Source organism: Catharus ustulatus, chromosome 3 (assembly GCF_009819885.2).
Source record: "Catharus ustulatus isolate bCatUst1 chromosome 3, bCatUst1.pri.v2, whole genome shotgun sequence".
NCBI classification, from domain to species: Eukaryota; Metazoa; Chordata; class Aves; order Passeriformes; family Turdidae; genus Catharus; species Catharus ustulatus.
In genome coordinates this window covers 25,934,802-25,947,743 of record NC_046223.1, presented here as the reverse complement: position 1 = coordinate 25,947,743, position 12,942 = coordinate 25,934,802, and the positions used below count along the sequence as shown (strand labels likewise).

The 12,942-nt window shown below is 35.8% G+C and overlaps 1 protein-coding gene across 5 annotated transcripts in view; it reads right to left on the bottom strand.

Moving 5' to 3' along the window:
- The window catches only part of MTA3 (metastasis associated 1 family member 3), a 136,736-nt gene that overhangs the window by 88,605 nt on the left and 35,189 nt on the right, over positions 1-12,942 (bottom strand). For all 5 annotated transcript variants that reach the window (XM_042779103.1, XM_033054537.2, XM_033054539.2 and 2 more), the window contains exons 5-6: positions 11,131-11,194; positions 10,073-10,190 (exon numbers count right to left, since the gene is read on the bottom strand). In XM_042779103.1, the coding sequence (XP_042635037.1) occupies positions 10,073-10,190; positions 11,131-11,194 (182 nt within the window). The remainder of the gene's footprint in view (positions 1-10,072; positions 10,191-11,130; positions 11,195-12,942) is intronic.

The following is a 12,942-nucleotide window of genomic DNA, read 5'->3' as shown; positions in this document are numbered from 1 at the left end:
GGTAGATATGCTTTCACAATTCGGGTCAGCCAAAGAACAAGAAACCAAACAATAACAGAAAAAACCCACTCCAACTATCCTCAAGCAGGACTCACCTGAGAGTTAACTCACATACCTGTGTTGAACAGCTTTTATAGCATCTAATTGATAAACACCACCAATTTCCACCTCTTCTATCTTATTCTCCACAGTTAACACAGAAGTTGTGAATGATCTGAGAACTGAAGCTCAGAAATTTCCATGACCACATTTGGTCTGTTTGATCAAAATTACACATGCACTTAATACCTCAACAAATTGGACCAGAAGGTAACAAGTATTTTTAAATAAGTTCACTGAACTTATTCACAAAACGCTATGGTTTATAATGGAAAGCTACAAATACCTAATTGAGCTTCTGTACTACATGCGGTCATAGCCCTAAACTACAGATTTTCCTTGCAAATGCATGATTAGGCAGAAGCAAAGTCTTTCCTGAAAAAAGGCATCAAGAGGTCATTTACATGTGTTTTGTTTAATTTCCAGTAAAACTGATAAAATTCTATAAACATGCTTTTAGTTGCCCAGCACATAAATCAATAACTCAGTATCCTAGAAATGAGATCAGAAAAAGTGATGTAAAGGATATTATAATCCTATTAAAAATTTGATATGAACAACACTGTAAAGTGCATTTTACTGTTTGTGATGATCAAGCATTTGACTGACAGTTAATTATGCAAAATTTACTTAATAACAAAGCTTTCAAAGACAAGGGACTATGATGCTTAAATGGGCTAACCTTCAAGAAACTGCTCCTACCTTTAGAAAGTATTATATAAAAAAATTCATGTTAACTCAAAGTCAGAAGTACAACCAGCAGAAACCCCATTTGAGAATAAAATGTATTTGAGCATATATAACCAGGAACTTTATTATTTGTTGAGATTCATCCCATCTAAATATCTGATCTCTTTTAGATATCCATTTTCAACTGAGATGAATCAAGTCTCGGCAACATCTTTCTATAAAGGTGAGTCTTACTGGGTTAGCACCATCACACCTGTTATATCTGGTGTTCTATTGCAGCTTCCACAAATAGCAACTCCTAAATTCGCTTGTTCTATCTTTTGTTCCATGTATTCATTCCTTCTGAAAAAATTGATTGAAGTAGAAAGCCAATAAGAACCAACTTTCTAACCAATATTGTGACGTTATCATTTATTTTGCTGCTGGTTTACCAGATTTTCTGTCATATATAAAAATTCAATTCAGTATTTCACAGTGAACTTGGTGAAATTAACTTCTACAAGGTTCCAAGGCATCTAGAAGCAAACTTCAGTTAGGCATAACCATCTCCTTTTGTACTTGCCCCTAAAGGCATTTTTTATTTCAGACTTTGAGCTTTGCTTTCTGCTCTCTGGATTCTATAAAGTCATCTTGAATTCACAAGAAACCTGGTTTTAGACACTGACTGTGAACTCTCAAAATGCTGTATGTAGAACAAGGGAGGTATGCAAGTGAGTAGATGCACCAGTTCTTCAACCCCATCCAAAAATAACTTTATGGTTGACAGCTTTTTCTACAAAAACCTTTCCCTCACATACTGCTGATGGAAAAGCCTAAAGGTGCTGCTGTTATCACCTTCTGTAGGTGCACAAGAAAAGCAACTCTTCCTTTGATCATACCTAAGCAACTGGGTTTACTCTAATTCCACTAATTTATTCTTGTTAATGGCATTTTGTTTCACTCACAAAGGAAACACAGCTTCAAAATTATCATACCTCACAATTTTTTTAAAGCCAATTAAATAAAAAAAAGGTTAGACAGATAATAATTGTGAAATACTGAACTCAGGAAAAAAGGCAATATTTTACGAATTTATTTTCTAAGAACTACTTACTATATTAATATGTCCAGTTAATACCCAGCAATTATCAAAAAAGTGATTACTTGTCACAAATTACAGACCATATTTTCTGGAAATCAATAGAACACAAAGACACAATATTTGTTTATCCTGTCAGATATTTCTGTCTTCAGAGTATCTGGCCATTTAATTTTTAATGGAAATATATGAATACAAAACCTTCTAAAAATATTTCATACAAATGGTTTTCAAAAAGGACTCATTATTATCTTCTCACAACAGAATTAAATCATTGCAACTACATCAACACTGACAGAAATAATCCAGCACACAGACTTTTGACAAGGGAATCAGATGCACCATTCAAATTACTGCTGCAGGTCTCTGGCTGTATGAATGACTTTCAAATTCAGCAGTGGTTCATACAATAAATGGGAGAATTATGTTCCATGAAGTAACAGAACAGATCCCTCCTTATGAGATTACAGCTGAGTTTCACTATTCTAAGGTATATTTTTCATCAATTAAATAAAAAACAAAAGATTTAGTTATATGGGAAGCATTTATAGAACCAGAAAATACAATACACCAAGTCTAAGCAATCCTCAACTTTCCTAATATTAAAAATCCAAACAGATTGCAAATGAGTTTCTCATCTGATTCTTTACTTGTAATCATGTTCAAACTTAAAATTCTGAAATTCCAATATTTCCAAACATTAAAAGACTTGAACTCCGAGTTTAATAGTTGTAATTTGGTATGTCTGGTCTATTAAAAACAACATACTCTTACAATGGAGTTGCAGTAAAAAGCACAAAAAAGTTAAGATTTCAGAAACTGCCTTTACAGGAATTAATTTATTCTTTTTCTAAACAGAAAAAAATAAGAAACTTTGAATAGCTTCTCTGTATGTCATCCATAATTTGCAGCTTAAATTTGTCCAACTGCTCCCCTTCTTCCTATCAAGTCCTCAATTAATTGAACTGCATTAATTCTAAAATGCCTTGTTTTCAGAAATTAAATCAGCTGCACAGCAAGTGCTATTTCTAGGCACTCACTGAGTATTTTCAGGTGTGCAAAAGGGACTCCAGCTTTTAGTTTACAATTTTATTTACTAGAAGAAAAAACAGCTTTGAACAGAACATCTTTCCTACAGGCTGCTTCTCCCTTCTTTTCAGACACTCATTCCTCTTCTGTGTGCCTTAGTAGGGGGTACTCCTCTTCCTTGCCCACTCCACACTCTTTCTATTGCTGTAAACGGCCAGAGAAAACCCAACTGTGTCAGATCCCCCTCCAGAAAGAATTCCCTAAGGTCTCCTTTCAAAGCTAGAGGCAAGAGATAAGCAGTGGTGGCTGGGAGTAGGACTGCAGCTGGGAGGGGACATTAGCATGTGAGTGTAAGATCATCACTCCAGGCTATTAAAACCATTCCTTGCAGAGAGTCTGGCATTGGGAACTCAGTTAGGACTAACAGCAAGCTCTCCAGATACACCTTTAAACCAAATCATTCCACACCACAGTTGTCAATGCCTTGCTGCTTGTCTCCTTGCACTCTGAAACTGAAAACTCATTTTCCAAATCAGCTTCTAGCATCCATCATCCCATGTCCCTCTCTGCCATGCCTCCATTCTGCCCAGTGAAGTGTGGCTCTAGCTGACTTGCTCTGCACTCAGAGTCCTCAGAGCAAGCAGGACGAGCAGAGCTGAAGGGCCCAAAGAGCTCAGTCACCATTCCTGCAGGCACTTCCCCTGCTCAGATAGAACCACATGCTGCTGGGCACTGCTGCCCTGGGGATGCTGCCCAGGGTGACACAAGAAGCCACTGCTGGCCACTGTCCATCCCTTCTGTCTGCCAGCACCACAGGACCTGTCCCACCGAGCTGCTCCTCTTAGCCCCCTCATTCCCCAATAAATTTCATAGATTTATGGAAGACATGAGCAAGGGTAGGAAAAAAATTAGGGACAGAAAACTGTCCTTGTCATTGAGGCACATTACTAGATAGGGGGTTAATCTTTTTTCTTGTCTCTTTTATCTTCCTACTTGCTACAAAATCGTCAAAATTCCATAGGGTAATTAAATGACTAAAGTCTTCTCAGACCATCAGTAGAGTCAAAAGGCCTATAAACCACCAAAGAGACCAAGACCTTGACAATGTGATCAATTTAAAAAGAAAGCAAATAAGAGAAAATCAAATTAATCATTGGAAGAGAAATCAAACTAATTTTCTGCCTTTGTGATGATTGGACAGAAGTGGAGAGGTTCACATGCATTATGAAAGACCTAGAAGATGCACCTTAAAATGATGTATCTATAGAAGATGTTAGAGAATAATTATATACTGTGAACAATACAATACAAGCTACTTGAGTTTGGGCAAGAATCCTCTCCAGATTTCTACAGGATCTCAGGAATACAACAGCTACTCAATGAGCTCAAATCAAGTTGTCTAACACCTAGGATGTGAAAGAGGGAATGTGAGCTAAAGAAAAAATGGGGTAATTAGCATAGTCACAGCTCACATCTATGCTAACCAAATAAATCAAAATTGCAACCAAGACACAGCAATCAACAGGCATTTAATAAAGAAAAATCCTCAAGGGCTGAAAAAGGATCACAGAGGTCCATAAGGAAGATCAAGCTGACAGCCTATTGAATTTCTAATAGGTTTTAAAGAAATTTTAAGAAAACTAAGAAACTCCAAGTGACAAGATCTCCTGCAGGGATAAACAGCTGATGGCCTGATTGACCATGGTCCTTACTACACTGCTGGGCTGCTTTTTTGAAAATGCTGATTTCAACACTTAAACATCTTACATTGCCTGGCACCACACTGTTCTACCAGATCTTGGTACACAAAATCAAATGCAACATCAGAAAATTAATTTTGATAAATCACTTTAAAAACCCATAGGAAATTGTTATTCCAAATTGTATTAATTTTCTCAAAAACACAATTGTTTGGTTGGGTATTTTTTGTCAGAAAATTACTGCAGACAGTTTCACTAGACTTATATAATCATTCCCAGAATGCAGTTCTGACAAAATTTTTTTGTTAGATTTGTTTAAAAAATATCCTTTGCTTCAGACATTTTAATAGAGCTTTGACAGACAGAAGAACAATTATTAACCTTTTTTGACTTTGTTACAGCCTTTCCACTTGATTCACAACACCATGAATGAATGGAAGTAAGCATTACTTAAGAAATTACTGACTTGGCCAATGAGACTACTGTAAACAATTGGCCTTCCTATTTGCAACATGACTTCAATTGTATTTGTTTAGCTAAGTTGTCACGAACTTTTTTTTGTGTAAATGTATTTAAATTGTGTGACAGTTGCAGTTGGGCCGATGATGGCATGCATGAGGCAGAAAGAGCAGCGCAGGCATGTGAAAGGAAAAACAATGTATTAGATGAACTCCTACAGAGCAAAACATTTCCATTTTCTCCCACTCTTAAACATTATCCTACTTCATAAACTATATCCCTAACGCCATGCTAGCACTTTTCTCTCTCTCAGTTTTGTTTTTTAGCCAACCATGTAAAACAACCTGCCACTGCATCAGTTGTTCCACTGCATGAGACACACTGGTTGAAATGCCAGAATTTAAAAGCATGTGGATTTTAAAGCTGTGAGACAAGTAAGAATCAATGTTACATAAAAGTCTACCAAGAATCTAAACTAGTTTGCCTGGATGCAATCTCCCTGTGCACAAAACATTACTAAATAATATCTGCTAGTTAAAGGTGACAATTTGATCACATTCAGAACAGTTTATAAAAGTATGCCTTGTAACCAAGTAGCAATAATAATGACTTGCCTAAACTAACACTGTATAGGGTTTTGTTCTTGCTTATTTAGGGTTTCAGCTTTGTTTATTGAAGTTACTAGTCACAGATTTTAAAAGCTGCTGATCAAATACTATAGGTGAGTGCACCACACAGCAGCTTCTGGCCATGACATGCAGAGAATCAGATTCCTTGCTCCTGCACTGCAGACTAGGGATGCTGCACAGAAAAAAGATACTCCTTGCCCAAATTCACATTCTTGATTCTCAGAGACAAACATTTTTATTCTTGCTTTGCACAGAGGAGAATGCTACCCCACGCTGAAACAGATGTGAAAACAAGCTGCTACATCCACAGAATAAGCCACTGGAGAATGTGTTGTTAAAACAGAGAAAGGACATTCTTCAGTATCCTGCTAGCCAGAATTTGAGTCAATGCTGTAGAACAATCTCCTCTTTTCCAGCATATCTAAAGCAACGCAAAAGACTCTAAAAACCTTCAAACTAGATTGCAGACAGACTGTAACACTTGGCACTGGGGGGACGAAAGACTTCACACAAACACAAGATCATTCAAATCTGACAACTTGTACTCCCAAGTTTTACTCCCAAGAATGGTGACAACAAAAGTCAGAAGAGACTGGAAAGAAATCTGCTCTGGTCTTTCTCCAAAGTTACAGTCTTCACTAAATGTGTGATCTAAGCGATTCAGCTACACCATTACAAACAAAAGCTGCGTGGATTTACAAGGCTTACGCATTTTCAACCAAATTTAAACTTTGTTTACATTTGTTTACTGCAGTTGTGTAAAGGATTTATGATTCAATGTATCCTAAAGTGGAAAAACAGAAAACAGTTGAATCTGGAAGACTTTATCATGCATTTTGATTTTAATAAACCTTTCAGTCTTTTAATGTCAAAAATTAAAGAGCAATATAAATTTATCCATCCCTGCAGCACAGAGAAGCAGGTATGCTGCATTATCCGAAGTTTAACCTAATCACCTGGGTTTGCACTATGTTTCACTCAAGGATACAAAAATAGCAACATCAACACAAGGAAAAAAAATAATCTATTCCTACAAAAAACCACACATAGTTGTCCAATAAACACAAAATAAACCAAGACAAAACCACCACAGTCTATTAGATAGAACATAAAAGTTATCACAGCATGGAGAAAGTGCAAGCAATTTGAATTTTTAATCTACTAGAATTCATCAGTGTTTGTAGAATATCTTTTTACTTTTCATCCATGTTGTGACTGGCCTTCTGAAAGCTGATATAAACTGTCTTTAGAGATTTGAATTGGATTTATATGCCAGTAACTTTGAAAATAAAAACAACTGATAGTGTGAGAATCTTTGATTTGTTATATTTTTTGTTTTGTTTGGGGGATTTTCTGCAAATATAAATTTTGCCTACCAACTACCTTCCTTTAGATTACAGAACAAGTTTCCTGGGTGAACAAATTTAGGAATGCTTTTTATTTTTATTTTATATCATCTAATGACACTATTACTAGTTGATATAAAATCTGATTTTTCTGAACTGACAAGATGTCGCCTAAATTCTGTCTTTTCAGGTGACAGCTATACACTTTTAAAGAGTTATACATTGGAGCATAATAATTTGGAGACATGTCACTATCCACTAGATCATTAGCCACTTTTAACATTACAGGCTGAAAAATGTACATAAAGACAAAAATTTTCACAGAATCCCACAGTTTCCAAATATAACTTTTCTAATCTATTAATTTTAAACATGATTTATATTTGTTTTCATGAAAGAAAGGACTTGACAGTGAATGGATTAATTTCTAGGCTGTCAGCTTACATAAAGACACAACAGCAACATCTGAATCATCTTTTGTTTTTCCTTGGAGGTCAGAGGGCTATGGAAACATTTAGAAAAAAATCAATCCATACTACCATAATTCAGGTATTTTTATCCTCCAAACCTAAACTCTTTTTTCCACCAGCCACTTGAAATAAGTGCAGATTAATCCAACTGAGCTGCTCAAGTGCTTCATGTACCAGCAGATCCTTGGTTTGTGGGCAGCTCCGTGCTTCTCAGCTCTGATGAATTATTATTTCCTACTAAAGGCAGCAAGAAGACTGCAACACTTATTGCATTTTGGGGGTTAGTGGGGTGTGAGAATAAGAAGAAAGTAACATACAGTGAAATCCTATCTTCATGAAGTACAGATTATCTACTTATTTTAACTAAACCAAGGATTTAACTCAAAACATTAAACTCCAGAAGAACTTGCTAACTTCAGTTTAAATGAATATAGATTTTAACTTTAGAAAAAAATCAAGTAAAACTTGAACAGGAAAAAGATTTCCGATTCACCATTTCATAATTTTAGCCTCTGTCTTCAGTAATTTAAGCAAAAAGAACTCAGTAGGAAAAGACGTCCTGCCTGGCAGACAACCCAAGCTTATCCTAAAAACCCTACAAGTTCAACCAGGTACTTGGGAATCACATCAGTACTTCCCAGTTGCCTCTCACACACATTGAGACACCCATTTTCACATTAGCTCTCTGGCAAGCTTTCTTCCTGACCATATGAACATCCACAGGACTATTTTTTCCCTATGGCAGGTACATTTTACAGCAAGAATAGCAGTGGGTCATAATCTATTCATAAACCTGTTCTGAAACAGGTCTGTTAACTTTATAAACAAAGCTGAAGTGACTTCCTATAGTCTATTTCTGGCTATTAAAAGAAAAGTGAGAATAATAATTCAGGTGATCTATTAAATAGCATTCATTGTAAAACAATTGTTTTATACATTCATTAAATAAGCTCTGAAGAAATTAGAAATAATCAGGGAGGGAGGTTGTGCAAAAGAACAAGTTGTCCTGAGTTATAATACAGAGTGTGATAAAAGGTACCTATTCTATCACCATCTGTTGAGGGTAGGGGCAGTGATCCTTATCTCAACAGCAGATATTCTGCTAATGGGTCATCCATTGAAACCAGGCAGGGCATTGTTCTTTATCTTTTCACAGCCCATCCTTCCTCCAGCGAGTCATTTTCTGCTAATGGCCCATTGAGTCCCACTGTGGGACTGATAAAATTACTGCATCCCATTGGAAGTTGTTCCAGCCAGGGGGAAGACCCCAACATTTCTTACCAGGACAAAAACAGAGGTTTTGGGACACTAAGGTAACCCCTTTCTCCACTGCACTCCAGAGGAAAACCGGATTTCTCCACATCACCACTGGATCTCTGGAGGGAAACTGCACCTTGTACAGGAGCACTGCTCCAGCTGAGCCACATCTGTCACTGCAGGAGGATGCAGCCACCATGGAATGGGACTGCTACCAACACCCTGCCTGACGGGGTGTCAGGTTGTACTCTGACTGTGTCAGGGTTTGAAGTTTGTTTCTTTGTAGTACTGTATTTCTATTTTAATTTCCCTAGAAAAGAACTGTTATTCCTAATTCCCATATCTTTGCCTGAAAGCCCCTTGATTTCAAAATTATAATAATTTGGAGGGAGGGGGTTTACATTCTCCATTTCAAAGACAGGTTCCTGCCTTTCTCAGCAGACACCTGTCCTCCAAACTAGGACACAAGTATAGCAGTAAAAAAAATGTAGATCACGATGAATAGAAAACACAACCTTTAAGGTTACAAATATATATATTTGGGGTATTCAGAACTCCTTGGACTTAGTGCAAGTGGTATTCTTCTCACACAATCCTTTCATTTTAAAGAATAAATACCATGAATCTTGAAAATAGTATCTACGTCTAGATATTCCCAAATAAACTTTTTCCTTTTTTAAAAATTCAATTAGCAAGTACAACTGTAAACATGAGACAGTTACTCATGCTTCTTAAATATGATCCAAACATTAAATAAATATTTTACTTGAAATTTTGTTTAAAGACTAAGGCATAGGTAGTTGTGCTAGGTTAGAAATAAATAAAATTTTTAAAGCTATGATTTCAAAGCTATGCCAAGACTAGAAATAGTTGTTTCAATACTGCTACAAAACAGACAAGATGCTTTAAAAAATAATATTTTGAAATAAGACACAAAGATCTGAATTCTCTATGCATCCTTTGCTTTAAAAGGGAAAGAAGAAATATTTTTCACTTGTTTCACTATAGTGTTATTATTTTACAAATGAGTGGGTCCTTAATATCTTCTCTCAATGCAGCCTATATTAAATAGCTAATCAGAACATATAATTAAACAAATATCGAATACCTATGCACAGACTGGAAATGGACATATATGTTCAACAGCCATTCAAGTACTCTTTCTTTTTTCATAATATTTACTGGTGTTCATATATTTTCTTGGACCTACCTTCTTATTTGCCTCTATGAATTAGCTTAGTTCAGAAAGTCAGCATGAGCAACAATGCAATATGAGGATTTTTATTTTTTCACTAATCAAAGATCAAGTATTTACCTTCCACAAGCATGTCTGGCACATCTGCTTGATATCTAGGCCCCACTCTGATTTCTCCCTTGTCTGCTAAAAGCGTTTTCAATGATGGATCATACACCAATGAATAAAAAAAAGCATCCTAAAAAATAAGACATATTTGCAACAGCATAATAATTTTTTAAATTAGGTTTGCAGACTTGTAACACCTTCCATTTGGAAATTTGCATACTTTACAGAACACAGATTTGGTACATAAATCTTGGTTTTACATAATACTGATATTTCATGAGTGCTTTTAAAAGACTTCCTCATTGTTAGGACATACTTCAGAACAGAGAAATCATGAAAAGATTTGTACACAAAAATATATCAGTGGATTTGAAGAGAATAAATGTTAACTGCTTTCTGAATTAAACATGTTGGCACTCCTAAGTATCTCTTCCATATTGACTTTCCATTTCAAATTAATCCCAAAAAAATAAAACACTGTCTTTTAAAACCCTTCTCAGGCACTAAAACAGTATTGGCAAATGTGGTATAGTCACACAAGTACAGGCCAAGTCCTGCTTTCAAAAATATTTTTACTGATTATCAGTGGTTTGGTGTAGAAATTTAAAAATAAAGACATGTTGATTTCAGATAGAAAATGCTGCCTTCCTGATGTTATATTTAGACATTCCAAAGAAAAATATGGTCATTTTAAAGGCATTTTGAGATCTTTCAATACAATAATAGAAAAAAAAGGAAAAAATACAGAGGAAAAAAAAGCACCATGTGAAATCTCCCTTCATATCTGCTACTGGAAGACATCTCTACATTTTCCTCTATATGACACCATATTAATTACTTCAAGTTAGTTATTTTCTAAATACAAACAGATTCCTAATAAACCTATCATTTAAGTGTGCAAATTACATTTTAATGCAATAATACTGTTTAAATCCATTTTTTGAAAAACGTAAGTTGTCTAACCTATCATCCAAGATACGATTTTCAAAGTATTGTTTGCCTGTTTGTTAAAAATACATAAACAAAAATAAACTTATCCCAATATTTACTTGAATAGAAATCACAATTACCTCTTTCTCCAGGTATGACAGCACAGATTCTGTCTCATTCAGAAGTGCAACGCTGCATTTTCCCCTACACAAACAATAAGCAAGAATAGTTACTTTTTTAAAAGTTCAAATTTCAAGTGGAGTTACTTACAAGAAAACAATCTAGATAAACTTCTGTACTAAAAGTATAAAAACATTAAAAAATATAAAAATGATCATTGCCATACTTTAATAATACCAAAATTAACATAAAAGCAACAAAACAAATGGTTGTACTGATCCGAGCATTTAAATACATTGGAATTCCACCAAACTGGGAAATAATTCCAGTAATGTAGTAGCAGACAAAGAGGTACAATGGTAAACAAATATACACACAATTAATAAAAGGCCTGGGTCAAAGAAACATCACCACCAAGTGACTTATCTCCAGTAACTTCAGTGTATAATTTGAAAACAAATAACCCAAACTAGAAAGAATATAAGGCTTCACTTTTAAGGCTGTAAAAACAAAGCACTTTTCTCTTTTGAATGACCTTCCCATGTGCAACATAAGTTGTCAATGCAATGGGATTTTAACCCCAGTACCCTCATCCCCTTCTCATCACCATCTCCCCCTGCATTGCCTTGCCTCAAATTCCTCTGTCTCCAGCTTCTCTGCAAATAACCTGCAGAATTATTTTTAACAAATGGTATTTTAAAGAAACATTCATAGATGTGGATGAAAAATGTTAAGTGTGCTGAATCACCTTGCTAGCAACTCGCATTTTTAAGTTCCAATTTACAACTGAACTACCATTTCATATATATACGGAGATATATTGATTACCCCTTACATACAGCACCTTGCATTTCATGCACCAAAATTTTATTCAGTTTAGTTGGTACTTGCCAGGATGTTCCTGCGGCCTTACACATCCAGCTACAGGAACTATACCCAGAACACCCATCTCCCATCTTTCCTCACGGAACAGACCAGAATACAAATAGAGAAAGAGCAATTGTTTGCCGAGACCTTCTTGATTTCAAGATAGCACCAAAACTGGTATTGTAAAAACCTGTCATTCTGTCAGGGAGTGCTGACTCTAAGCTCAACCAAAGGCATTAGATGCCAATTGCTAATGGCTGACCATTAAGTGAACATACTCATGCTAATGTCTTATTCATTGCCACTGCACAGCCTGGGAAAGGGGGGTAAGCCACACATTACTGTCCCGAATTTCTCTTCATTGTCATACCAATGAGAACCACAACATCAAACAAAAATGGTGGGAAGAGGGGGAAGAAAAGTCTGTCCACAATACACAACAGCAGAGGAAAATCCTCCTGCAGCAGAGAAGAAGGAAACCTTCTAGATATTCCATCACGTCTTTCTTTGAAGGTTTTCTTGTGGCTTTTGGCCTTAATAACTCCAGAGCATTCACTTCTAAAAATTGATTGCATTGCAGCATGAAGTCAATTTTCCTACTTTATTTTAATATTTCATTGGGGGTTTTTTTAGTGTGAAAGGGTAACCAGGAGTTTACCTTTTCAGTCTGCTTCTATTCCATACAGTTCGAGCATGCTCTCTCCACTACAGCCTGCACTTATTTAACTCCAATTACCACAGAGGCAGTCAATGCCCCACTGCCATCGTGACTGAAAAAGTGTTTTATTGACCAACCTCATCTTTTATTGTTGTTTATTTCATTAAGATACGAGATTAGTCCCTACAGTATGTATTCTAAGGGAGTGAATTTCTATTTGGTGCTACATTTCTTTGTACAGCACTTTAACCATCTAACATATGACCTGTCACATGCATGGACTTGTGTCTCAGTGGAGACAGTACTA